The sequence below is a fragment of the Oryctolagus cuniculus genome, chromosome 11 (assembly GCF_964237555.1).
Source record: "Oryctolagus cuniculus chromosome 11, mOryCun1.1, whole genome shotgun sequence".
Taxonomy (NCBI): Eukaryota; Metazoa; Chordata; class Mammalia; order Lagomorpha; family Leporidae; genus Oryctolagus; species Oryctolagus cuniculus.
This window is the reverse complement of record NC_091442.1, coordinates 29,087,104-29,112,600: the sequence shown is the minus strand read 5'-3', so window position 1 is coordinate 29,112,600 and position 25,497 is coordinate 29,087,104. Positions and strand designations below refer to the sequence as shown.

Genomic DNA, 25,497 nt, shown 5'->3' with positions numbered 1-25,497 from the left:
TAAAGGAGAGTGGGGCCAGGACAGGAAGGAAGAGGGTGTTGGGGCAGGTCCTGTGGTCCAGGTTGCGGTTGGAGGGCACAGGGCGCACCCTTTGGTTTACTTGGTACCTTAAGAGGTACCTTTCAGTGATGCAGCTCCAAGCCTGGTGGCTGCCCTGGGGGACCGTAGCAGGAGGAATATGAATTGCCAGAAACAGTTTGCACCCCGAGAGGCTGAGGATGTCCTCCAGCCCCCCCCACCCCAGTCCAGAGGCAGAGACGGGCCTTTTGCTCCCTTCTTTCAGAGCCCAGCGCCTCCCTCAGCGAGGCCCTCAGGCCCCCACAGTCCCAGCCAAAGGAAGTCCTGAGCAGGGCAGGCAGCTCTGGGCCCCAAACCGGTTTTCCAACCCTGCCAGGGGCTGGCACATCACCTGTGGTTCCCTCCCACCACCCTGCCCCTCCTCTTGCCCCCAAGTTCCTCCTTTCTCCACCCTGGAATGTTGGGGGGGGGGGGAGGCTGGAGATCCAGGACATCTTTTGTCCCCTGCCTGCCCTGGGTGCGGTCCCTTCTAGAAAGGCAAGGCCACTCTGCATGACTTCAGGAAAGGGAGGACTTTTCCTCTGGGCCCGTCTGCACCCCTGCAGGCCTCTGGCGCTCTGAAACTAAGTGACAACAGAATGCAGTCGGCATTCCCCTGCCATCCCTCCCCGTCCTTAATCCAAGCCTTGGAGGAGGAGACCAGGAAGTCAGAAAGAAGCCCAGAAGCACAGCCTGCTCCTGGCCCTCTCCCCAGATGCCCCAGGTCAACCCTGGTCCTCAGCTCAAGTACCGAGAAAGCCAATCACTTCCATTTGTCTCCCGCCACCAACATCTCTGCTGGCACTGGGATCGTCTCATTAATGATCCCACCAATCGATGATACAGAAGGCCCTTGCAGTGGTACTAGGCTCTGTGCTAAACACTTGAGATGTTCACCAAGCCCCGACGAGGCAGGTGAAACCGTGGAAGCCACACTGGTCCGTGTTGGGAGCAAGCTTTCTCCACTGTCAGTGCCCCTGACTGCTAGGCTGTGCCCCTTCCCTAAGTGGAACTCAGATTCCCAGGCCTCCTGAGGCAGTGCTGTTTTGAAAATGGAACTGGATACTTAAATCAATTTCTAATCCATGGAAGAATGGCTCCTTGGAGGAAGAGGAGGCATGTGGGAAGCTCCACTCTTGCTGCACCTGTACCTCTTACCAACTCCCATTGCCCCAGGCCCCCCACAAATACGGGTCTTCTGTAAAGAGAAGCATGCCTCCAGGTGGTCCAGCGCTTTCCCGTTACCTCTGTGGGAGAAGTAGGCGAGAACCATTCTGTTTCACAAACAGGGCTAAGGACTGGGCTCTAGCATTCTCCCTGGGAGTCTGAGTTTCATATTAAATGGCCCTTGGGACACTGCTGGGAGGTGGGAGAGTGACCCCACAAGCACAGAGCTTTGGAAAGGAAGATCGCAAAAAAGTGGTGTCACACAGCCTGTCACTGTCACGCAGTCCAGATAGGTAGCACATTGTTAGCAATGGGCCCCGAAATAACGTAGAAGGTGCTGCCTTCCTTACTACTGAGAGCTTAAGGGCCCAGAAGGGGTTTCCCAGTCATGAGGATGCTAGTTATGCAATGGTCCTAGGGGTCTGGTTGACTTTTATTTGTTATTATTTTTAAAATTTATTTATTTATTTGAAAGGCAGCATTACAGAGAGGCAGAGGCAGAGAGAGAGGTCTTCCATCCACTGGTTCACTCTCCAGATGACCGCAATGGCTGGACCTGTGAAGTTTGGGATCTGAAGCCAGGAGCCAGGAGCATCTTCTGGGTCTCCCACACGGGTGCAGGGGCCCAAAGACCTGGGTCTTCTACTGCTTTCCCAGGCCATAGCAGAGAGCTGGGTTGGAAGTGGAGCAGCTGGCATTCGAACCCCAGGCCCATATGGGATGCTGGCACTGCAGGCGGTGGCTTTACCCACTATGCCACAGCGCTGCTCCCTCTTGACATTAGTAGGTCCCAGAATGGGTCAGTGGCTGGTCAGCAGGTGGCGTGGGCGTCCAGGCGATGCCTTCTTGGGGAGGAGGGGAAGCAAGGACACCTAATTGCCTTTTCAAAGCTCGGACCTGGCAGGACGGAGCGGGGGCGGGGAAAAACTACGACTCCCAGAAGGCCCTGCCCCCTACCCCGCCCGACGAGTCGAGAATGGTTGCCATGGTTTCAGAAAACAATATGGCCGCTCCCAGTTGGGACGTGAGTCTCCAGGTTAGAGAGAAACGCTGATCCCGGCGTCCGCAGTAGGGAGACAGGGAGCGCTTGAGGGGTCGTGAGGCTGGGGCTGGACGCTGCACGAACGGCCTGGCCTTGCTGAGGCTTCCAATGGCGAGCAACGTGGACGAGGAGGCGCTGCACCAACTGTACCTGTGGGTAGACAACATCCCTCTGTCCCGACCCAAGCGAAACCTCTCTCGGGACTTCAGTGACGGAGGTATGTGCCCCTGTGAGTGTGTGTGTGTGCGTGTGTGTGTCAGGGATGCGTGCATACTGTCACTTTGTGCGTCTGTGCTGTGGGTTGTGTGTGGGGCTGAGGTCTGTTTATTGGGTCTTCCATTGTGTGTGTGTTTTCTGTTTACACTGTGTGCATGTCTACAAATGTCTACATGTTCCATCTGTATACATATGGATGTGCATGTGTGAGAGAGAGACTCCCTCCGGGGCCCTGGATGACTAAGATGTGTATCTGCTTATGTGTTTGTGCATCTCTGTGTGTGCTCTCTGGTTGCTGTGTATTCTGTCTTGTGAATGTGTTCATATGTGTGTTACTGTTGGAGTCTGTGTGTGTGTGCACCTACATGAATTCCTAGCCTGGGGCCCTGGGTTCCTGAAGGGCTCTTTGGGGTCCTTACTCTCGACTGGAGGGGCAGAGATGGGGAAGAGGTACAGCTCCTCTGAGATGTGCTGGTCTGACCGCTGATCTCACTTTTTCTGCCTCCCTCCCAATCATCCCTTTCCTTCCGCATCTCTGACTCTCCCCTGGTCCCACCACTCTGCCTCCCTGGTCCTTCTACCCGACTCTCCTCTTTGCCCACCCCTTCACCCATCCCCCTTCCTTCTATGTCTGTCCCCACCCCCTGCCCCAGTCCTGGTTGCAGAGGTCATCAAGTTTTACTTCCCCAAGATGGTGGAGATGCACAATTATGTCCCTGCCAACTCTCTCCAGCAGAAGCTCAGCAACTGGGGTCATCTGAACAGGTAGCCGAGCTCTAGGTGCAGGAGGGGGAATGTCCAGCCCCCACTCTGGGTTCCCAGGAAGGGCTGCCCCAACCCCTCCACCTCCTGGAATTCCCAGGCTGGGGCTGTACTGGTGGCAGGGTGGGGAGGGCCAAGACTAAGTAAATCAAGGAATCCTTTCAATGAGGAGACTGGGGCCATGGGAACACCCAAGCAGTGGGGCTCACATGGGGTGCCCTTCTACTCCCCTAGACTTGCCCATTAGAGGTGCGACTGCCGTGCCCCCTCCCTTTGCCATCCTGCACTTCATTGCTGCAGGACCCAGTCTGCCATCCCTGTGTCTGCCCCCCCCCCCCCGCCCCTCAGGAAGGTGCTGAACAAGCTGAACTTCTCAGTCCCGGAGGACGTGATGCGCAAGATCGCCCAGTGTGCCCCAGGCGTGGTGGAGCTGGTGCTCATCCCACTCAGGCAGCGCCTGGAGGAGCGGCAGAGACGAAGGAAGCAGGGCTCTGGCTCCCTGCAGGTACCACCTGCTGTGCCTTCTCCAGCTGCTGGGGGGGGGGGGGGCTTCCCAGGCAGCAGAAATACTTGCTTTGGCAATGGGTATGGGGGAGGGGTACCTGGTAAAGAGAGCCTGGTTAGGGGACAGCGGAAGGGGCCATGGGGCTCACAGTGGACCCTGGGGTTCTTCCAGGAGCTGGCTCCCCAAGATGGCAGTGGCTACATGGATGTGGGTAAGGTGGCCTTTTCCTGTTCTACTCCCAAGAGGAGATTTCCTCCAGGCCTTCCTGTTGCTGGTGGGGCTGTGGGAAGAGAAGGGACAAGCGATTCAGAGTCTGACATACTCACTCTTCCACCTGCCTTATCTCAGGTTTGTCCCAGAAGGCCCAAAGGGAGAGTGTCCCAGACCCCGAAGCAGGAGCACAGCTCAGGTACAGAAGCTGGGAGCTCCTGATCTCAGTACACAGGTCGGGTAGGGGCTGAGTAGGCTGCACCTGGGAGGCACTGGAACCGTGAGGGTGGCTAAGGTGCTTCCCACCCCAGGGGGAACCAGCCGCCTGTGCCCCGGCCTCTAGGGCATAGCCACGTGCTGCAGGGCAACCCAAACTTCATCCTCCAAATCGCTGAAAAGGAGCAGGAGTTGTTGGCCTCACAGGAGACCGTGCAGGTGAGTGTACTGGGAAGGCTTGGGGGGACTTGGGGTCCGCAGAGGCAGGGGCTGTAGGGCTTGACCTCTGCCGTGGGGGCCTAGGTCCTGCAGATGAAGGTGAGGCGCTTGGAGCACCTGCTGCAGCTCAAGAATGTGCGCATAGAGGACCTCTCCCGGAGGCTGCAGCAGGCCGAGCGGAAGCAGCGGTGAGCGGCTGCCCCAGTACCCGCCAGAGCCCAGACGCCAGAGGCACCCACCTAGGGACCGATGCCTGGGAGGGCGGCGCCAGTGCCTTCCTCCCTTGGGGCGGGGGTGAGCATGGGGCCTGATGGGACCGGGGCCCTTGGAGGGGAGGTCTAGGACTGAGCCGCCTGCTTCCACTCCATCCGGGTCAGGAGAATGGAACACTTTCCAGAGCCCAGAAGCCACATGCGGAGACCTGGCAAGCCTCCCAAAGCAGTGCCTGGCACCTGGGGCCCCTCCTTGGAGCTTCCGGCACTGGGCCTTGGGGAGCAGGCCCCTGGTTCTATCCACAACCCTAGAACCTGGTCCCCGCAGAGCTCTGAGGACAGCAGCCTCTCCATCCAGGATAGCTCTCGCTGCCCTCGGCGATGGGTGAAGCAGCCCCCTGCAGCTGACAGGCCCCCTTGCCGCTCCAGGGTGGTCACCTGTGACCCGGCTTGGGGCTGGCGGCCACAGAAGCTGGAGAGGAAGGGGTGAGGAGTGGGATCAGCCCAGAAGAGGGGCAGCTTAAGATGTGTCTGTACCAACGGCCTTCCCTGCCTGGGGGCGTGTCCTGTGGGTAGCGTCTGAGGGATATGGCACAGGGCTGCCCCCATTAAAGTTGTTGTGCTCGCTTTCCTGGCCTGCTGTCTCTTTGTGCCTGGATCCCTCGGGGTACCCAGTTCCTGCTGCGCTCCTCTTGTCCTCAGGCCCCTTCTCCTCCTCCCTCCTTGATTGAAAGCCTTGTAGGCCTAGACTGGGTCTCTTCCTGTGGGTGGCTGGGCCTTCTGTAGCAACTGATGATGCGCCCCAAACCCACCCTCACGTTGTCCTCCAACCTCGTCTAAAAACTCAACCTCAAACCCAAGGCTTCGTATCCTCTCCAGCAGTGGCTACTCACCCTCAACCTTGCCCTGGAACTGACCCTCCCATTCAGCGCTCCATGTGGCTCCCAACCCTAGCCTGACCCCAGGTTCTATGGAGGGAGACCAGGTTTTCCTCCCAACGCTGACCATGAAACCATGGCCATGGTGCGACCCTGTGTCTGGCTGAACGTTTGTAAATCCTGACCTCCAGCAGTTCCATTCCCGGGCATGCACCCAGCATGTACCTGGGAGCAGCTTTGGCTCTTGTGTTCTGGGAGACACACAGCAGCGTTCACAGAAATAATAATAGTGAGAGAACCGAAAAGAGCCTGCGTGTGTTATCTCTTTACTGTGTAACACATTACCAGCAGTTTGGTGGCTTAAAACAACATGTGCTTTCATTTTCTGTGGGTCCAGAGTCCACGCACAGCTTAGCTGGGTTTTGTGCCGCAGGGTTTCTTTCTTTCTTCCTTCATTTCTTTCTTTTTAAAAACACTTACTTATTTATTTGAAAGGCAGAAATACAGAGGCAGAGACAGAGAGATCAATGGCTCACTCCCTAAATGACAGCAACAGCAGGAGCGAAGCCAGGAGCCAGGAGCCTCTTCCAGGTCTCCCATGTGGAAGTAGGGACTCAAGGACTCGGGCCATCTGCTGCTGCTTTCCATGGGCAACTCGGAAGAAGCGCCTGGCTCCTGGCTTCGGATTGGTGCAGCTCTGGCTGTTGCAGCCAGTTGGAGAGTGAACCAGCAGATGGAAGACCTCTCTCTTTAGCAGGGAGCTAGATTGGAAGTGGAGCAACTGGGACTTGAACCGGCACCCATATGGGATGCCAGCACTGCAGACGGCAGCTTTACCCACTACACCACAGCGCCGGCCCCCCACAGGATTTCTTACAGGCCTGCAGTCAAGGAACCAGCCAGAACTAGGATCTCGTCTGAAGGCTTAGCTGGGGAAGGCTGCAAGCTACTTGGGTTGTTGACAGATTTCAGTTCCTGTGTGCTGACAGACTGAAGGTCTCTCTGCGGGGCTGGTTGTTGGTCAGTAGCTGCCCTCATTTCCTCGCCCCATGGCCATCTCCAGCCTGGTCGCTTTGTTCATCAAAGCCACCAAAGGTGAGACTCTGCTGCCAAGACGGACGTTACCATCTGATCTTACGTTGGTCACCCACCTGTGCACCAGAAGGTGCACCAGGTTAAGCCAATGCCTAGGACTTTCACAACTCATATCAGAACGTCTGAGATGGAGTCCCGCCTCCGCTTCTGAACCAGCTTCTTGTTAATGTGCACCCTGGGGGGCACCAGATAAAGGCTCAACTACTTGGGTCCCTGCCACCCATGTGGGAGGCCTGGACGGAGTTCCTGGCTCCTGGCTTCAGGCTGATCCAGCCCTGGCTGTTGTGGACATTTGGGAAATGAACCAGTGGATGGAGGGGCCCTCTCTGTCTTTGTGTAGCTCTGCCTTTCAAATAAAAATAAACTGTAAAAACACAAATATTACGCAAAGTAAAAAATTAATCATATGACTCTGCCTATCAAATAAGTTTTTAAAATTTTTTTAAAAGGAGTGGATGGGACCGGTGCTCTGCCATAGTGAGTAAAGCCGCCGCCTACAGTGCTGGCATCCCATATGGGTGCCGGTTCGAGTCCCAGCTGCTCCACTTCCCTTCCAGCTCTCTGCTGTGGTCTAGGAAAGCAGGAGAAGCAGTAAAAGATGTCCCAAGTCCTTGGGTCCCTGCACCTGCATGGGAGACCCGGAAGAAGTGCTTGGCTCCTGGTTTTGGATCGGTGCAGCTCTGGCTGTTGTGGCCACTTGGGGAGTGAGCCAGCAGATGGAAGACCTCTCTCTTTCTCTCTGCCTCTGCCTCTCTGTAACTCTGCCTTTCAAATAAATAAATCTTACAACAACAAAAAAAAAAAAAAGAAAGAAAGAAAGAAAAGAAAAAGGAGTGGGCATTTAGTCTAGCAGTTGGTGCTCACAGCCTACATCAGCTACCTGGATTCAATTCCTGGCTCCAGTTCCTGACTCCAGCCTCCTGTTAATGCAAACCCAGGAGTGGCTCAAGTAACTGTTGAGTACCTGCCTCCTGTGTGGGAGAACTAGATTGCATTTCTGGCTTCTGGATTCCGGCTAGTACAGCCTAGCCATTGTGAACATTTGGGAAGTGAGCCAGCCCAAATGGGGGCGTGTTCTTGCTCTCTCTCAAATAAATGCATACTCCAAAGTTTTAAAAATCAGCAGATAAATAAAGGAGATGGCTCTTCCCAAGGAAGGCAGACCAGTCAATGAGAGGTCTGAATAGAACAAGAAGGTTGACCGTCCCCGGACCAGGACAGAATCCCTACGCACCCAGCCTTGGAACTGGGAGTTCTGCTTTCCTCAGCCTTGGGACTTGAATGGAAACCTAGGCCTTCTCCTTCTCAAGCCTTCCGGAGCTGCACCATCAGCTCTTCTATGTTCTAGGCCTTTAAACTCAGACTGGAACGGGACCACTGGCTCTCCGGGGTCTCTAGTTTGCTGCTTCAGATCCTGGACCTGAAGCTCTCTGGGCCTGCCAACCTTCACAACCGTGTGAGCTGATTCTCTCTCTTTCGTCTCTTTCTCTCTCTGGAGAACGATGACCAATACAAACATCTTCACGTATCAGTACATTGAGATTTCCTGTCTTCTGGGGTTTTTTTCTTTATTTTATTTGAAAGGCAGAGTGACAGAGAGAGAAGAGAGAATCTTCAGTCTCCTGGTTCACTCCCCCAAATATCTGCAGCAGCCAGGGCTAGGCCAGGCTGAAGCCAAGAATGAGGAATTCCAGGCAGTCTGGAGCCCAGGTATTTGAGCCATCACCTGCTACCTCCAAGGTGCATAGTAAGAAGGTGGATCTGAAGTGAGGAGTAGCCGGGACTTGAACCAGGCATTCTGGTATGAGATGCAGGTGTCGCAGGCAGCAGCTTCAGCCACCGTGCCACAATGCCTGCCCCTGTCTTCTGGTTTTTTTTTTTTTTTTTTGACACATACAATTCTATCATTTATATGAAATGTATTGTCAGTCCTCTATTTATAGATACTTGAATTATTTTTCAATCTTTTGCTATTAATAACAATAAATGACCTCATACATTCATAACATAGTATCACATACCAGTATATACCTATATGATAAATTCCCAACTGGGTTGTTAGGTTAAATATACAAGGATACTTCAAAAAGTTTGTGGAAAGTGATATTAAAAGATAAATTTATGTTTGTGCAAAAAACCCTGAAATCCACTCAATTTTTTCATCACACCTATTCCCATGGACTTTGAAGACCTTGCCTGCATTTGTAACCTGGGTGAGGGCATGACTCACAGCAGAGGCCAAAGCCAGGTGCCTGTTGCCTTGCTTGGATTTGCACAGTGTAGTGTGTTGACAAAATCATGGCTAATTTTTGCTGATGAGTATGTGAAGCAACTGGAACTCTCATACTCTGCTCATGGGAGTCTAAATAAGGACAACCATTTTAGAAAACAGTTTGGCAGTTTCTTGTGAAATTAAAAACACACGTATGCTATTGTATAAGCATTCAGCTTGAGAAACAGATGGGATTTGATTTGAACGATTGTGTAAGCTGGTGAAAGTCTTTGTCGGATACTCTTTTTAAAACTGATGTTGGAGCATAAAGTCCATAGCTCAGGCCATCGGGAAAGGAAGATGGATATAAGTTGAGGGGACAGGGGACAAGCTTGGAATCCATGAGCACCAGCTGGAACCTGGCCCAGGTTCATCTGGCCCAGGAGTCAGAGCTTTCGGGAAAAGGCAGAGCAGTTGCAGGCCTGGCTGCTACCCCATGTCAGTGAGGAGAGCCAGCAGGTCAGCAACAATGTTCCTGGGCACCAGAGTTCCTCCTGGAGCGTGCAAATGTCAAATCCAACATTGCCACCGCCTTTCTTCCACCCTCCAAATCACAGGCAAAAGTTTCTGCTGTGGCCCACCCTAATTGGAAACATACATGAAAGGGAATTTGGGAAATGTAGTTCACTCTAGCAAAGCTGACACATTACAAAGCCACCACAGCTATGTCCCAGCAATCCCATTGCTAAATATATACTCAAGAGAAATGCAAACATATGTTCACCAAAAGACTTGTGGTAGAATAGAATAGAATAGAATAGAATAAGGGAGGGACACAGAGAGAGAAATGGAGGAGAGAGCATTCCTATGTGATGGCTGACTCCTCAAATGCCCACAACAGCAAGGCCTGTGCCGGGCTGAAGCCAGGAGTTGGGAACTCAATCCAGGTCTCGCCTGCTGCCTCCTGGGATGTGCATTAGCAGGAAGCTGGAATGGAGAAGACGACCCAGGACTGAAACTCAGACACTCTGCTATGAGACAGACACATATGGGCATTCCGACCAGTGACATAACCACCAGACCAAACACCTGTACCAAGAGTAGATATGACTTTTATGTCAGGCTTCTTTGTTGACCAAAGAAGCCAATGTCTATGAGACTCATCCACATTGTCATGTATATTCCATGGGTTGTTCTTTGTCATTGACATATTTTGCTGATGGACATTTGGATTATTTCCAGTTTGGGGCTATTACTAATGGTGCTACCATGAGTTCACAATGTGTATTTTCCATGAACTTTTTAAAGGTCCCTCATCTGTATGGATTTCATAATTTTTTATGCATCATGGTAAACAACTTTTAAATCTATTTTCTGCAAATTTTTTGAAGTGCTCTCATACATGTCTTCTGGTATACAATTAAGAATGGGATTACATTAATATACAATTAAGAATGGGTGATAGCTTTGGTATTTATCAATTTTATCAGATTATTGCGAAGCAGTTTTCCAGAGATTATGGTTGTTTAATTTTTAATAAAAGGAATAGAGTCCAGAGGGCCAGTGCTGAGGCCTAGCGGGTAAAGCCACAGCCTGCAGTGCTGGCATTCCATATGGGCGCTGGTTCAAGTCCCGGCTGCTCTACTTCCCATCCAGCTGCTATGGCCTGGGAAAGCAGTAGAAGATGACCCAAGTCCTTGGGCTCCTGCACCTATGTGGGAGACCCAGAAGAAGCTCGTGGCTCCTGGCTTCAGATCAGTTCAGCCCCAGCCATTGCAGCCATTTGGGGAGTGAACCAGTAGATGGAAGACCTCTTTCTCTCTCTGCTTCTCCTTCTCCGTGTAATCCTGACTTTCAAATAAATAAATGCATTTTAAAAAAATAAAAAGAGTTCAGAATTCTCTGAGCACATGTAAAACACTCACTCTGGTTCTTATCTGTTCTAACCTGGAGTTACTCTTAACTCCCTCCTGTAGTGCTCCCATCTCCAAGGAGCCTGGTAGGGGCCTGTAGCTTCCCTTAGCAGAGCTATCCAGCTCTGCGAAGGCCCTTGCCCGGGAGGCTCCTGGGCCTGGACATCACTCTGAAGCTGGCATGCTGGGCAGCAATGGTGTAGCCGTGCTACATGTACCCTGACTTCCTTCTGGCATGAAGAGTCTTCTTTTCTCCTAGAGAATTCCAGAACCATCCACGCGACCTTACCTGGGAGTGAGTGGTATCCCCGGGCGCGGGCAGCTGTGTACTACAGTTCCTCCCAGGGCTGGGCATGTGAGGAGTGTCTGCAAGGGACAGAGGACCATGGTTCTTTTTCTGTTTTGCTGCCCTTCCATGCTAAACTGTTAGTGCTTTCCACTTCACAGAGCCTAGCACAGTGAGGTGCCCATCACATACATTCAGCAAATATTCCTGAAAACACGTAATAACTAGCAGATAGCCCCCGGCAGTGGACAGTCAGCAGCCAGTCTGTGGTCTGAGACAGCCCACGCCAGTGAGGGCTTTGAGAAGTTAGCTGGAAAGACTTTATGTAAAGACAGGCCTTCATCTGGTTGAGGGCAGGATGAATTTGGGCTATGACAGGAAAGTGGGAAGGACATCCCAGGTCAGAAGGTGGAATCAGGGACTGGAAGGGATTCACAAAATCAAATGCCTGCACAGCCATAGAAGGTAAAATAAATGCGGGAAACTGGGATTGCTGGGGACCATGGGAAACCCGTGTGTTCCTGAAGGGGGAGCTACCACTGAGTACCAGTCTGGTGCCAGACTGGATGCAAGCCCACATTGTTAGCTCTGTGGTATTTCAGAAGGAGCTGGAAATCAGATTCCTTTGTGAAGAAAGAGAAGAAGGGGAGGCAAGGAGGCAAAAATTATTCTAAAAAGCTCCATGTGGGCTAAGAAAAAACACATCTGCAGGTTACTTTCTGCCAACTTAAACCTTGAAGAAAAGAACAGATATGGGAAGACATGGGGGTGGTGGACACCCGGGTGCACGGAACCGTGGCAGTGGGCTGGAGTGGGTGGGCTGGGATCAGAATGCACTCTCCATATCCGTGCTGGAGGGCAGCGTCTTTTCAGACACCAGAGAGCGCAAGAATCCCCCAAAACGCGGCTAAAGTTTCTGAAGCCGCGCAGGAGACACTTGGGAGCAGAAAGATTAATTTGCCAATAGTGTGCAGACTGGACACCAAAAGACAGGTTGGGGCCCAACGGGGAACAAGGACGGCGGGAGCCTTGATGTTTCCTCAAAGGCAGCGACCCCCGCCCAGCAGAAAGGAAACTGGTCCTCAGCGGCCCAGGCCTCCTACCAGCTACTTCGCAAGGGAGGAGGAGCTGCCGGCGAACCGGGCGTGGCACTGCTCACCGACCCGCAGGCGGAGCCCCGGCAAGACCCTCCGCAGCCCCGAGGCCGCGCCTTTCGCTCCCCTCCCAGCGGTGTGGAGGCGCCCACAGCCCACCCCGCGGTGCTGAGCGAGGCGCATCCCGCTGCCATGACGACCGCTTCCATGGAGACCGGGAGCAGAGGCTGCGGTCCCCGGGGGCGCCGGCACGGGCTCTCCCAGCCCCCATGCCGCGCGCCGTCTTTGTTCTGATGCCTATCTGGCGGGGCCGGGCTCCCGGGACGCGTCTCGTGGGGTGGAGGGGGCAGCCAAGCGGGAAGGAAGGAGGGTTCCTTAGCTACTGGGCAGCAGGAGCGGGGCCCATGCCAACTGAAGACGGCTCGGGCAGGAAGCCTAGGGACAAAGGCCACCTTGAGGCGCTCCACCGACCCCTCCGCCCGGAGCAGCGAAGCTCCAGCGAGCGCCCTCTCAAGTTGGGGCCAACGTCCCGGTAGAAGGCGAGGCGGGGCCCACCGGAGGCGCGCCTCCTTCCCTTGCCGGCCTCTGTCCCAACCAGGCCCCGGCTGCAGCTGGAGGGCAACCTTCATCGCGAGAATTCGCCGGGCCCCAGGTCGGCGCGGGCTCTCAGGGCGCAGCCGCGGCGCCCCCTGCACGTGACGCAGGGGAATCGTCGCCCGTTGGCGGTTCTCCGGAGCCCGCTCATTGGTCTGAACCGGCCCTCGCCCCACCCCCTCGTCCACCAATGGGCAGAGGCGGGGGCGTGCCGTGAGGCGGGCGGCCGCGGCGCGGGGCTGCTTTCCTCGTGCTCGGCGTTGAGCCCCCGCTGCCGCCGCCACTGCAGCGGTCGTCGCTTCCCGGCCCGGCCCCGGGGTGCGCCCCGCAAGGTGAGATGTCTCTTCTCCCGCCTCCTCCAGGTTCCCGCCGCCACCCTCCGGGCCCGGTCTCTGTCCTAAGTAGTGGGTGCCTGGGACCCACCTGCCGTGATGGGAGGCTGGGGCGGGGGCTCAGTTCTCGGGCCCGGGCCTGGAGGACTCCCCAGCACCTGAGCTGGGGACAGGTTCCGGGGACGGGGTGACCATTAGTTGATGGAGCAGGAGTGTTTTCCTCAGGGCACTGTTGGAGGGCACGCGTGACACAGAGAGGGTGGGGACGCCTTGGGGTCCGCGCTGCTTCCCCCTTGTTCCCGCCGTTGCCACCTCGTCTCTGTGTGACCTTGGACGCATAGCCCCCCCTGGAGTGTCCTGTGCCTCGGCACCTTCAGCGCGGAGGGCGGTGATGTCTGGGAGTGCGGGCTTAGGAGGCTCCTGCGTCAGCTGAGGTTAGGCTCGGGGAGCGCCCCGGATTATCTCCCGGGGACAGAGCTGCCGCCTCGCGGGTATGGGGGGGGGGGGCGCCCAGTTGCATCTTTACCGAGAGAAGTCGAGAAGGTGTTGGAAAAGGGAGTGCCACACCCACAGGGATGGGGATGGCGGGTGACAAGTGTCCAGGGTCCTATCCCCAGGCCCCCGGTGCCTCCTCCTTGTCACACAGCAGGAGGAGGTTCTGGTCCAGTGCTCATGTTAGGGAGCAGGGCCCTGCTAGATGGAGGAGGACGGCCTCAGCTTGCCTTTCCTGTCCAGCGTTGGCATCAGGAATGGGGATCGGGGTTCTTCTGCCTCAGGGAACTGAAGGTGGTCAAGAGCAGCCACCACCCCGGACCCCCGCCTGTTCTGCTTCTGCTTCTTGGGGCCTCTGGGTCGTGGGCCCAGGGCACTGCCCGGGCAGAGCGGGCAATCTGGAGGCTAGAGACATCTCAGCGCCCGGGAGCTGAGGGCTGGGGGGTCTGGGGAAAGGGTGCTGGGTAGAGGAGGCGGCACCTGTTGGGGAAACAGCAGAGATGGAGCTTTCTCTCTTCCCCAGATCAGGCTGCATCTTCTGTTTGTGAGAGAGAAAAGAGCCATGCTTGTCCTTGCACCTTTGGCCTGCTGGAGGGAGGAGGAAGTGAGGTGACATCAAGGCTGAGCTGACGCGACACTGCCACAGCCACACCTGACTCGCAGCCTTGTGTTCCAGGCCTTTCTCTGAGTGCGTGGGGCGCTGCTGTGTGCAGTCCCGTGTCTGGCTCTGGGAGTCAGCAGGTTGGTGTGGCTGCATTGAGGCCTCAGTGGGCGTTTGTGCAGGCTTGAGCTTAATAGGAGGCTGGACAGTGCTGCTGAGTACTTGAGCCAGGGCTTAGCCCGGGGGTGGGGATGAGGGAGAAGGAGGCAGGAAGAGTGGAAGGGCCTTTCTTTGGCCTGGCTCTGAGAAAAGCTTCAGACCAGACCGAAACTAGGGATTGCAGCATGATTGAGAAACAAGGCCCTAAGAGGTTGGTGACATGTCCCCAGTCACACAGCCCAGGACAGGCTGGGGCTGGCTGCCTCTGGGGCAGAGTGGTGGTGTGGACGGAGTGGCCCGCTCTGCTCTGTTTTGCCCTAGGACGAATTAGACCGATTGTCTTTGGCCCTTTCTCCAGTTTGGAGCCTTGGGCCCCGGTGTGGGACAGCCTGGAACAGCAGCCACTGTGCAATGGGACAGGAACTCAGGGTTCCTGTGGGACTGCCCCTCTGTCTGGCCATTGCCGTGTCACAGGGTCGGGTAGCCTGGAAGCCACCTTTCTCTCTGTAGCTGAGGCGGACCTGTGCTGGCAGCTCTGTGGCCCCCAGAGGGGAGAGTCCTCCAGTTTCCCTGACAGCCACCAGGGGCCAAAGAAACCTCCAAGACCCTTGTCCCACTTGTCACTTCCTCCTCATCTTGTGACCCCTGACTGCTTGACAGCCCATCTCGGGGGAAGGGGCAGGCGGGATACAGTATTCCTGGACATTTTCCAGGAGATGCATTTTCCACATCTTGTCGTGAGCCCCTCTGGGGTGGGGGGCTCCCAGGGGCTTGGAAAAGAGGAAGGAAGGGGGAGGGAGGTCCCCTTAACCCTTGCGCTGCTTTCCTGGCAGGGCAGGCTGAAGTCCCTGGGGCCCACTGGCTCCTCCGGGGCTGCTGAAATGCCTGTTGCTTTAGAAACCAGGCCTCAGGGGTTTGCTGTGCGAGGAGGCTGGCAGCAGTGCACTTTCACAGAGCCTCAGGGCGGCTGCACCACGGCCAGCCTGCGAGGAAGAGCCCACCGCTCATTCCAGTGCCACAGAGAGGTGAAATAAATCTGCAGGCAGGCAGCAAGGGCAGGTCCTGAATTTGAACCAGAACTGCTGCCTCTGGGGGCGTGCGGCTCGGGCCCCAGCGAGGACTCGGCTGGGCCAGGAGGACGCTGCAGGCAGGGCCAGGTTTGGGGTTGCGGTGGCCTAGCCGTTCTCTGTGGACGCGGCCTGGTGCCCTCTTTTCCTGCTTCTGAGAAGAGGCCTGGGTGGATGAGAGTCCAGCTCCCAGGGGATGGCCAGCGGCAAGGGCTCTCTGCCCTGAAAGGACACTTGGTTATCTGGCCTCCTTTGGGCCCTGCACACCATTTCCCACCCACCCACCAGTATTCCTGTGGCTGTGGCCAGGGGTGGGTGTTACAGGCACATCCTGAGTGTCTGCTCTGTCCTGACCTCCGGGCGCAACGTGGGACCTGGGCCCTGCCCGCAGCCAGCTTTCTCTCTGCAGGTGGGTGGGCAGCTGAGCAAGGTCAGGGGGGAGGGAGACTGGCCTTCGGGGCAGGGGTTGGCTAAGCAAGGTGGATGAGGAGTTCCTTTTCCTGTCATTTCTGGCACTGACCACAACACACCCCGCAGGGCCCAGCCAAGGCCCCCACTCAGGCTCACCTTAGCGTGGTCAGTCATTTGTTCAACAAATATCAACTGAGCACAAATGCCTCCTGTCCCGTGCCGTGTGGGGTGCTGGGGACACAGGTTTGTCCTGGTAAAGTGGGGCAGACAGACATGACCCAGTCCCCAAAGTGAGAAGGGGACCCTGTCGGGAGTTGCAGGCCTTTCCTGGGATGGGGGTGGGGCAGGCTGCTTCTGGGACTGAGACCTGGCTAAGGAATGGGTGAGGGTCAGGGCAGAGTTCTGGCAGAGGGGACGGCCTGGGCAAAAGCAGGCAGGAACAGGCAGCACGGTGGGGAAGATAGGGAGGAGGCCCTGCATTGCTAGGTCAGGGTGTTTTGTGAAAATGGCCCCCTGGATGTCCCGAGAGCGGAGGGGACTGTGTGGACACTGGGCTGTCTCTGCCCCATGGGTGCAGGGAGGCGGCCTCTGCACCATAGGAAATGAGCCTGGCACCCTTGGACTTGGCCATTTGTCACATGCTCTGAGTCCTCAGCCTCAGGGGGTGGCTGGAGTGGGTGGGTTGGGGAGCAGTCTCTCTGGAGACAAGCTGAGAGTTCCAGGACTGACCCCAGAGTGGCCCCGGCCAGAGGTGAGTGGGTGTAGTTCTCCCTGCACCCGGTAATGCAGCCTGGGACCTAGCCAGCCTCCAAGTAGGGATGCTTGCCTGGGGGACTGCCCTGCCCTGGCCACTTCTGCTTTCCAGACACCCGACCCAGGCCCTTCCCTCCATCACCCTAGGCTTCTCTCTACCAGGGGGCCGCTGGGACCTGAACAGTGCGTGCCCTACCCGGTAGGCAGGGAGAGGGAGTGAGGCCACCCCACAGGGCAGCCCGTGCCTGCTGCACTCAGCTCCTGCCGCTCAGGCCACCTGTGGTTTCTCTTCATTTCCTGAGCCAGCCAAGGCCCCTCATGGGTGTCACTTATCTCTAAGTACTGCCCTGCATTTCTCTGGATAAGAACAGACTACTTCTCTCCATAGTGCAACCTGTTATCTCACCTAAAAAAAAAAAAAAAAAAAAAAAAAAAAAAAAAACAAGCAAACAAAAAAACCCATCATCACTTCCCTGATTCCCCGCAGCAGGTCAAGGCAGGACCCCTCTCCCTCTCGTAGCCGATGAGGCGAAGGAACCAGGGCGCTGTCCTGTTGCCCGTCCTGCCTTCTGTGTCCCTCAGGGGTGTGTTCATCTGGGACAGGGGCTGACGAACCTTCTCTGCTAAGGGCCAGGTGGCAAATATCTAAGGATCTGTCCCAACGACTGAGGCTCATTTGTCGTAGTGCTAAAGCAGCTGTAGGCAACCTGTGGCTGAGCAAGCGTGCGGTGTCCCTGTAAACTTCACTTACGAAACACAAGCTGCGGTTTGCCTGATTCTTTATCTAGAACAATGTCTGGGCCTCTCCCTACCACCACCACCACTCCCCCCTTTATTTTTTCTTGCAGTCTGAAAAAGCAGGTCAGTCATCCAGTAGGATCCTCTCCGCCTTTTGGGTTTGTCTCATTGCCCTTTCACAGAGTCATGTAATTCGTTCCATCGTCCTCTGTGTTTTTCATAAATGAGAAGATGGAGCTAGAAGTTCCGTTAGATCCAGGTTAAACATTTTTGGCAGACAGCTCTTGTCAGCAATGCTTTGACTTCAGGCTGCTTTGTACCAGGAGGCACCGGGTGTCATATTGTCCCACTGTGAGCCGGGGAGAGTGGCCAGGTGATGTAGGCTCACTCCACTGCACATCCATGTTAGTCTCCTGAAGAACACCACGTGTAGGTGGGTATTTGGTTCAGCAGTTACTATGCAGCTTGGGACACCTACATCTCGTAGCAGAGTCCTTGGGTTCAAGTCCCAGCTCCACTTCCAATCCAGCTTCCTGCTAATGCACACCCTGGGAGGCAGCAGGTGATGGCTTAAGTGCTTGGGTCCCTGCCATCCACATCAGAGACCCTGACTGAATTTCTAGCTCTTGGGTTTGGCCTGACCCAGCCTCAGCTATTGTGGGCGTCTGGGGAGTGAACAGCAAATAGAAGATCTCTCTGCCTTTCAAATAAAATAAAAATAAATAAGAATATGGAATCATCTGTCCATGGCACTGGGGCATCTGTTAGTGTCTGCTCCCTGTTAGCCTCCCTCTGTGGTTCAGCCTCCGCTGACTGCACTTGCCCCTGGCATTTGTTTCTTTAGGGGGAGAAGAATGACTTGGCATCTGCTGATTCCTTTGTTACTTATTAGTAAGGAATCTTCTGTAAAGAAGAGCTTTCCATCAACCCCCAGGGCAATTTGGTTTAGGAAAGGCCAGAGACAAGCTTGTTTGTTTTGCTTCCTCTCTTCTTTCTTTTGTGTATTCCCTCTGTTCCCATCAGTAGGGTTCATAATGAGATGGCCCCAGCTTGGCCCAGGGCAGGCTTCCTAGGGGCCTCACGCTATGGCCCTGAGGCCTCCCTGGGGGACTGAGAGGCAGGCCAGGGGCCGGGGGTGGGGGAGGTGGGGGGGGGAGGGTTCACTTGCGGTCAGCATCACTTCTGCAGACAGCCCTCACTGGTCACCAGGAAGGAAAGCTCCGAGGACACACTGATCCCCGGCGCCCTGTTCTCGCCCTCCACCCAGCACACTGCTGACTCTGACCCGCGCCCACTGCGCTGCCTGCGTGCCCTCAGCCCAGCCAGACTGGCCCCTGCAGAGTACCAGTCAAGCCCTCCCCTTTCCAGGCTGCCCTTCCTGCCTGCCTCAGGTGGGCTGGGCACAGGAGTCCTACACTGGCACTTTGGCACCCACAAGCTGCTTCGGAGCGGCGCAGCCAGGGCCCTGGGTCAGTAGGGTGTCAGGCAGGGTGAGAGTTCTCAGGGAGCGTGGGGATGGGTCGGGGCTGGGGGTGGGCTGCAGCAGAGGCCCCTGTGCTGTGGGATGCAGGCCGCACTTGGGCTGCTGCGGGAGCTCCTCTGCTCTCCCCCAGCCACGGGCCCACGGCTGACCTTGACTCCTGTTCCCCCGACTCCCTGTCCTCCAGGCTCCTGCTGGTGTCCTTGGAGCATGGGAGGCTGTTGAGCTGGAGTGCTGGTGTCCAGCAGGAGCGGGTGTCTTCACCCCACGGCAGGGAGGGCGTCCATGGCTGCAGCCAACAAGGGTGAGTGTCTCCTGGCCTAGGGGGTCTGCACGGCCCTTCCTGGGGGCCCTGATGCGAGGGGACATGCTTACACACAGGACTAGTATCAGCTGTGTGCGTGTGTGTGTGTGAGAGAGAGAGAGAGAGAGAGAGAATGTAACTGGAACATGCATTGTTGTCCTGGGTCCCGGGGCCCCCTGAAGCCCTAGCGGAGACCCCTGTGGTCCTTGATGTGTTGGTTGCTGGGGAGCTGTGCTCTTGTTACTCTGGATTTGAGCCCCTCCCTCTCCCCCCGTTCCACTGCAGGAGCTGGGGGACATGAGGGACTCAAGGTGAGCTCAGAGTCCAGAGTGCTAAGGGAGGGCGTTAGGGGCCAATCTAGGGCCTCAGCAGGGATTATGGATGCGGCAAACTGGCCTCCTGGGCCTTAGCTGAATGTCCAAGAACCCAGGCCAAAGCCAGCGCAGAGCCGCCCACCGGAAGGACTGTGGGCAGGACTTGGGAGGCCCAGGACTGGAATGTCAAAGAGGACTGGGGACATGCACTTGGCCTCACTGAGCCTGAGTGTCCATCCAGCCCACTCTGGGCTCTGCCCTCCCACAGTCCTTTGACCTTTTTGTCCCTGGAGAACCCCACCCAGCTCAGGGGCAGCTGAGGGAAGGGTGTTGGGGGGGGCGTCTGTAGGGCTCCTGGGTTCTTCCTTCCTACCTGGCAGTGATCGGTGAGGCTTAGTGGCAGCTGCAGCCTCTTCTGGGTGGGCAGAGTATGGTTTTTGGTCCTCTTTTGTTCTCTTATCCCCAAGCAGGTCCCCTAGCACCTGTTCCTATTCCTGCCTCTGCCCACCCCTGTACTGGGGTCATTAGGAGGGGCAGGCAGGGGCCTCAGGCACTGCATCTGGTGTTAGCCTCATCCCCACCCCGGTCCCCCAAGTGAGAGCTCACATTAGCCAGTCTCGGAGACCCCCACCTACCCGGGGGGCAGCACTTCTTGTGGGAGGACTGGGCCTCGTGGTTCACCTAGCCCTGGAGGGAGTCCAGCCAGTGAGTGCAGGTGATGTCAAGGGCAGTCTCAGGGTGGGAGGCGGTGGAACGAAGTAGTTTCCAGGGAGGCGGGGAAGCCAGCAGCCCCTGGAGCCCTCTCCCACTCTTCCTAGGCAACAAGCCCAGGGTCCGGAGTATCCGCTTCGCAGCAGGCCACGATGCAGAAGGCTCCCAGAGCCACGTCCACTTTGATGAGAAGCTGCATGACTCAGTGGTCATGGTCACCCAGGAGAGTGACAGCAGCTTTCTGGTCAAGGTACAGCACGTCGCCCTCATCGTCAGCCTTCTTCCCTCCTCCTCCCTGGCCCTTCCTGGCTCCCCGGGCCCATCTAGCCTCTTCCCTCCCAGATGGTTTATCTGCACATCGCGGCCCCTCCCTGAGCCTTGGTTTCTCCATCTGTAAAATGGGAAATGGTAAGATTTTAATGAGATGGATGCACTTAGGTCAAGGTGACCAGAGCCATTGTTGCCACCAGCCTCCCGCGGACAACAACAGTACAAGGCAGGTGTCGCGGTGGTGGCTGGGGTGTCACAGGTGTGGGTTCAGATCCAGGCTGACTGTCTGGGTCTGTTTTAAGTTACTGCCACAAGATACCTGAGGTCTGCATAACTTGTAGTATGGGAGATCCAAGGGCATGAAGCTGATGCCTGTGCAGCTCTGGTGAGGGCCTTCCGGCCAGGTCACCACACAGGCGGCCTCAGAGGGCAGTGTCACCCCAAGCGCAAGCAAGAGGAGAGAGCCCAAGGCAAGACTAGAAGCTGAAGCCTTGGGGCTGGGCCTGCTGTTTTTATAATTAGGCTCTCAGGGAGGGAGGGGCTAATCCACTCTGAGAGCCTGGCGTCAGTCCCTTCCAGGATGGAGGCCCTGTGACCTAATTAACCTGCCCCCAGCCCCCACCTCTTAAAGCTGCCAGCCCTCCACAGCCCCACACTGGGGACCCAGCCTGCAGCACACAGACCTTCGTACCCGCTCAAGCCCACGTCCTGGAGGGGGTTACCTGTTCCTCTTCCCCATGGAGACAGTTCACACCCACAGATTTGGTGGGAGGGTGGAGGAACCTGGGCATGTGATTCAGGTGTGAAGCTAATCACTGTGACAGCAGGTGTGGCTTTTGTTATCCTGCTCTGCCAGCTCTCTGGCTGATGTGGGCTCTTGGCGGTGATGTGTCACCCCACGTCTCCTGCTTGCTGGAGCCCCCTCTTCTTGTGGCCACACCTCACACTCCCTGCAGCCTCTGCAGCTGGCTCCTCCAACTGCCAGGGTGCTACCCGACCCCACGGGCACTTGGAAGGGGTGGGAGGGGTCTCTGGAGGGACTGTACTGGGGAAGCTTGGGATTGAGGCCTCTAGGTTGGCCTGTAAACCACGGGTGCAGAGTTGAGCAGCAGTGCCCTGTACGCGGGGGACAGAGGTCTCCTCCACTGGACACTGACCCAAGGAGGGGCTTGCTGCCCTGCTGAGAAAGGCCCAGGTCTGTAGCCATCTGACTCTTTCTCCTATAGCTGACAACCTCCCCAAGGGAATGAACAGAAGAAAAACCAAAGTCTTTAAAAATAGCTCCCTCCCCCATTGCAAAATCCATCATGTCTATTAAAGAAAAATCAGAAGATAGAGAAAAATATAAAGAGATTTAAAAGAATCCACAGTCATACTATCCAGAAATAACTGGGATTAATATTTTGATGTGTGTCATTCCAAGTGTTTTTAAAAACTTGGTGTTCAAAAACAGAGAGCTGGTAGCACAGTGGACAAGCTGAGTTTTTTTTTTTTTTTGTCTGTGTCAGTGAATAATTTTCCACAAGATTTTACAACTGCCTGGTGTTCCATTATGCATATCTTCATTGACTTAGCTGGTTCCCCATGCCTGGGTGTTACGGGTGTTTCTGTTTTTTCACTGTTATAAATAGGGCAGTCAGTGTTGAGGTTTTTTTTTTTTTTTTTTGCACATCTCTGAGTAATTCCCCTGGAAAATTTTTTTTTATTTTTTATTTTTTTGACAGGCAGAGTGGACAGTGAGAGAGACAGAGAGAAAGGTCTTCCTTTGCCACTGGTTCACCCTCCAGTGGCTGCTGCGGCCGGTGAGCTGCAGCCGGCGCACCGCGCTGATCCGATGGCAGGAGCCAGGTACTTATCCTGGTCTCTCATGGGGTGCAGGGCCCAAGTACTTGGGCCATCCTCCACTGCACTCCCTGGCCACAACAGAGAGCTGACCTGGAAGAGGGGCAACCGGGACAGAATCCGGCGCCCTGACCGGGATTAGAACCCGGTGTGCCGGCACCACTAGGTGGAGGATTAGCCTAGTGAGCCACAGCGCCGGCCCCCCTGGAAAATTTTGCAAGTGGTCCAGTGGTCACAGGGTCATGGATGGCAGGTGCAGCCAGAAAGGGGGTGGGAGGGGTACCTGGATTGAGGTTTATCATGCAGTGACAGGCTGGCAGTTCCATGCAGCCATTCCCAGCTGGCCCTCAGGGGTAGGGCTGTGCTGCCCCAGTCACTGTGGGTGGGAGTCTGTGCCCACCAGAGCTGGGGCAGGCACTGCATGCATGCCTGTGCCTGCCGGACTGGCCCTCCTGGCAGGCAGCCTGCTCAGCAGCCACCCAGCTTGCAACCCTTCACATCGCTGGAGTTTCCAAAGACGGCATCTGTTGCAGAAGGCACTGGTTGCCAAGCACTGTATGCGAACAACAGAAATCACTTAGACCTTGAGTGGAGGCTGCTGGGCCCCGTGAGCCTCCGAGTGGGCACACAGACATGCATGATCAGGTGCCATCGGGCAGGCAGGAGCCTGGTTCAGTGGTGGACTGACACAGCTGCTCTAGTACCTTTTTCACCCAATTCCGTCGCATCCGCTGTCCTGTGCTGCGCTGCCTGGCGTCGCCGCCTGAGTGACTGGAGGATCAGTTTCCCTGACCAGGCAGATGGACGGCCTGTGTCACAGATTCTGAGCGGTGGCTGGTGCCTTGCTGTGTGCCATGCATGGCAGGAGTGGCCAGGAGGTCTAGGGAGGACTTTACCCTGGCCATGCCGTGTGGCCCTGGCTTCCATTTTTTTTCACCTGAAAAATGACTTACTGAGGACTGCAGGGCCTGCAAGACAAATGGCATGGAGGACGCTGGCCCCGTCGTGTCCAAGATCTGGCATTGTGGGGCTGGGGGTGTGGTTCAGCTGGAGCAGTGGAAGGAGGTAGGCTCCTGGGCTCCCCAGGGCAGCCGTGCTGAGGCCCAGAAGGAGCGCAGGCTGCGGGACCTGGTCGGGCCCTGGAAGAAGCAGTGAGTTAAGGCGCCTCCCTCCCTCGCCCCTCCTGCTGCAGGTCGGCTTCCTGAAGATCCTGCACAGGTATGAGATTACCTTCACTCTGCCCCCTGTGCACAGGCTGAGCAAGGACGTCCGCGAGGCACCTGTGCCCAGCCTGCACCTCAAGCTCCTCAGTGTCATGCCCGTCCCTGAAGGTGCGTCTCCTCTTCGGGGTGCTGGATGCGAGTGGGAGTGAGTGAGAGGACTCGGGTGACACTCAGCCCAGCGAGTCAGGGACGTGTCCCCTCCGTGAGCTTGCAGTGTGGTCGCCTGGCAGCTCCCATGTCTCAGGCCCCCTCCTGGACAGAAGCCCATGAGCTCACACGGCAGGCCTGCGTGTGCCCGTTGCCTGCTAGAACCTCAGTGAGCAGGTGACTAAGATGGGAGCCACTGGGGACGTGGCTTGGGGCCTGCAGCTCTCCCTCCCGCCTGCCCCTCAAGAGAAAACCTGCTGGAGCTGCGAGAACCACGGGTGGCTAACCTAGCGCCCCCAAGTCCTGCCTGGGCCCTGGGTCTCAGGCTGCTTCTCCCAACCTACCTGGCTGGCTGGCTGCAGGCCCCGCCCATCCCTCATCCCCAACCTGGTAGCAGCTAGGGTGTCAGGTTCTCAGGGCCCAGCTTGTTTCGCAGCCCTACCCCACCCCCTACCTTGTGACCTGCCCTTCAGCGGATTGAGCGAGCCCCCTCAGCCCTAGCCTCTTGCTGCCTGACATGCTCAAAGCCCACCCTGCCACCCCTCCTCTTCCCCACCACCCCTTCTCCCTGCCTTCCCTTGCGGGGGAATTAAAGGGCCTTCTCTTGGAAGCTGGAGCGCTCTTGGAGCCACACTGGGGTGGCCCGCAGGCCTGTGCAGCTCGTGGAAGGACAGGGCATTTCCTGAATGCTCCTCCGTGTGCATTGCAGTGCCTGGGAGCAGGCCGGGAGGTCAGGTGCTGATCGCCTGCCCCGTGCCCCCGGGCAGGTTACAGCGTCAAGTGTGAGTACTCTGCACACAAGGAGGGCGTGCTCAAAGAGGAGATGCTGCTGGCCTGCGAAGGTGGCGCCGGCGCCTGCGTGCGCGTGACGGTGCAGGCGCGAGTCATGGGTGAGAGCCCCGGCCGGGACCTCCCGCCGCAGCTTGGCTGCAGGGCTTTCTGCCCTAATCCCGGAGGTGTCTGAGCGAGGGATCCTTGCATGGCTCAGGGCTCTCAAACTCCTTGGCGGGTGCCTTCCCCTCCTCCTCCTCCTGCCCGCCTGTCCCTGAGGGAGGGGAAGGGTCCCCTGGGAGTGGTCAGGGGTGCAGCACGGCGCGGCTCGACCCCCACCCCCTGCCTTGCAGACCGGCACCACGGCACGCCCATGCTGCTGGACGGCGTCAAGTGCGTGGGCGCTGAGCTGGAGTACGACTCGGAGCACAGTGACTGGCATGGCTTCGACTGAGGCCTTTGGCCCCACCCCTCGGGGCCCCTCAGCCTTAACCCCGCCTCTCCCCCACATGCTGCGTGCCCCTCCCCAGGGTGGGCGTGGGGGTGGGGTTTCCAGGGGCCTTGCCCACGCCTCGCACCTCTGCCTTCATTTGTGCCACCACCACCCTGCCTCTCCGAGGTCCTCTCCCGCTTCCTCCTCTCCGTGTGCCTCAGTCTCCTGCCAGAAGAAAAGGGTTGAGTCCTCAAGGAGGCTATCTGAGGAGGGGAGTGGGGGGCCTGGGGTGGGTTCTACCCACCCCCCACCCCAAGCCATGGGGCCTCCAGCAGGGGTCCGAGAGAGGACGGAGCTGGCTCTGGGACGTGGCCCCACTGCTGCTGCTGCTCTCGCTTCAGCCACCTCCGCCCCTCCTTCTTCCCCGCTGCTGTCCATGGTGAGGATGAGGGAGGGGCAGTCTCCAACCCTCACCCCTCGGGTCTGTGTTCTTTGGTTTTTAAATGACTGGTTGGGAAAGAACCCTAAAGAAATAAAATTTCCAGTGGCTACCAGAGGCCCCGTGGGCTTTTCATTCTTGGGGTCCTGACACTGCCCAGTCCTTCAAAGATGGTTCTGGGAGGACAGGGGTGCTGGGTAGTGCTCCAGCCCCCCGCCTGGGAAAGGCCTCAAGAGGATTCACTTGGGTGGAGAGGGGCCTCCTTCCTGGCCAGAGAGAGGCCTTGGGGGGCAGGGGTGTCTGGGACGCCTGACCAGCTCCGGCCACCTCCC

General features: G+C 56.8%; 2 protein-coding genes and 1 long non-coding RNA gene across 10 annotated transcripts; 2 read left to right on the top strand and 1 right to left on the bottom strand.

The window, feature by feature from the left end:
- Positions 1-1,655: 1,655 nt before the first annotated feature.
- On the bottom strand, positions 1,656-12,773 carry LOC138844327 (uncharacterized). 5 transcript variants are annotated; one of them, XR_011379976.1, is made up of 4 exons: positions 12,094-12,773; positions 10,994-11,070; positions 3,847-10,642; positions 1,656-2,416 (listed from the first exon to the last, which is right to left on the bottom strand). It is a non-coding gene; the product is annotated as an uncharacterized lncRNA (long non-coding RNA). The 5 variants fall into 5 exon arrangements; XR_011379977.1 differs by having other exon boundaries at positions 3,847-10,638; XR_011379979.1 differs by having other exon boundaries at positions 3,847-9,433.
- SPEF1 (sperm flagellar 1) lies at positions 2,351-5,234 on the top strand. 3 transcript variants are annotated; one of them, XM_070052046.1, is made up of 8 exons: positions 2,351-2,483; positions 3,148-3,247; positions 3,593-3,749; positions 3,921-3,960; positions 4,098-4,158; positions 4,271-4,394; positions 4,479-4,582; positions 4,772-5,234. In XM_070052046.1, exons 1-8 carry the CDS (start codon positions 2,375-2,377, stop codon positions 5,094-5,096), a joined length of 1,020 nt encoding a protein of 339 aa, XP_069908147.1. In that variant the 5' UTR covers positions 2,351-2,374; the 3' UTR covers positions 5,097-5,234. The 3 variants fall into 3 exon arrangements, with proteins under 3 accessions (XP_069908147.1, XP_017197243.3, XP_002710973.3); XM_017341754.3 differs by having other exon boundaries at positions 2,352-2,483; positions 3,136-3,247; XM_002710927.5 differs by having other exon boundaries at positions 2,352-2,483; positions 3,136-3,247; positions 4,479-5,234.
- An 81-nt stretch (positions 12,774-12,854) lies between the features above and the next one.
- Positions 12,855-25,282, top strand: ADISSP (adipose secreted signaling protein). Of its 2 annotated transcripts, none has more exons than XM_002710925.5 (6): positions 12,855-13,010; positions 18,899-19,015; positions 20,148-20,290; positions 23,345-23,483; positions 24,290-24,412; positions 24,647-25,282. In XM_002710925.5, exons 2-6 carry the CDS (start codon positions 18,997-18,999, stop codon positions 24,745-24,747), a joined length of 525 nt encoding a protein of 174 aa, XP_002710971.1. In that variant the 5' UTR covers positions 12,855-13,010; positions 18,899-18,996; the 3' UTR covers positions 24,748-25,282. The 2 variants fall into 2 exon arrangements, with proteins under 2 accessions (XP_002710971.1, XP_051701222.1); XM_051845262.2 differs by lacking the exon at positions 12,855-13,010 and adding an exon at positions 18,681-18,700.
- Positions 25,283-25,497: the final 215 nt, after the last annotated feature.

Bases quoted from the DNA above. Each gene is read 5' to 3' on its own strand.
- SPEF1 (XM_017341754.3), top strand. From the start codon at position 2,375: ATGGCGAGCAACGTGGACGAGGAGGCGCTGCACCAACTGTACCTGTGG. The intron at 4,159-4,270 runs GTACAGAAGCTG...TTCCCACCCCAG, and splicing joins GAAGCAGGAGCACAGCTCAG to GGGGAACCAGCCGCCTGTGC. The intron at 4,583-4,771 runs GTGAGCGGCTGC...CATCCGGGTCAG, and splicing joins CAGGCCGAGCGGAAGCAGCG to GAGAATGGAACACTTTCCAG.
- ADISSP (XM_002710925.5), top strand. The intron at 20,291-23,344 runs GTACAGCACGTC...CTCCTGCTGCAG, and splicing joins ACAGCAGCTTTCTGGTCAAG to GTCGGCTTCCTGAAGATCCT. The intron at 24,413-24,646 runs GTGAGAGCCCCG...CCTGCCTTGCAG, and splicing joins GGTGCAGGCGCGAGTCATGG to ACCGGCACCACGGCACGCCC.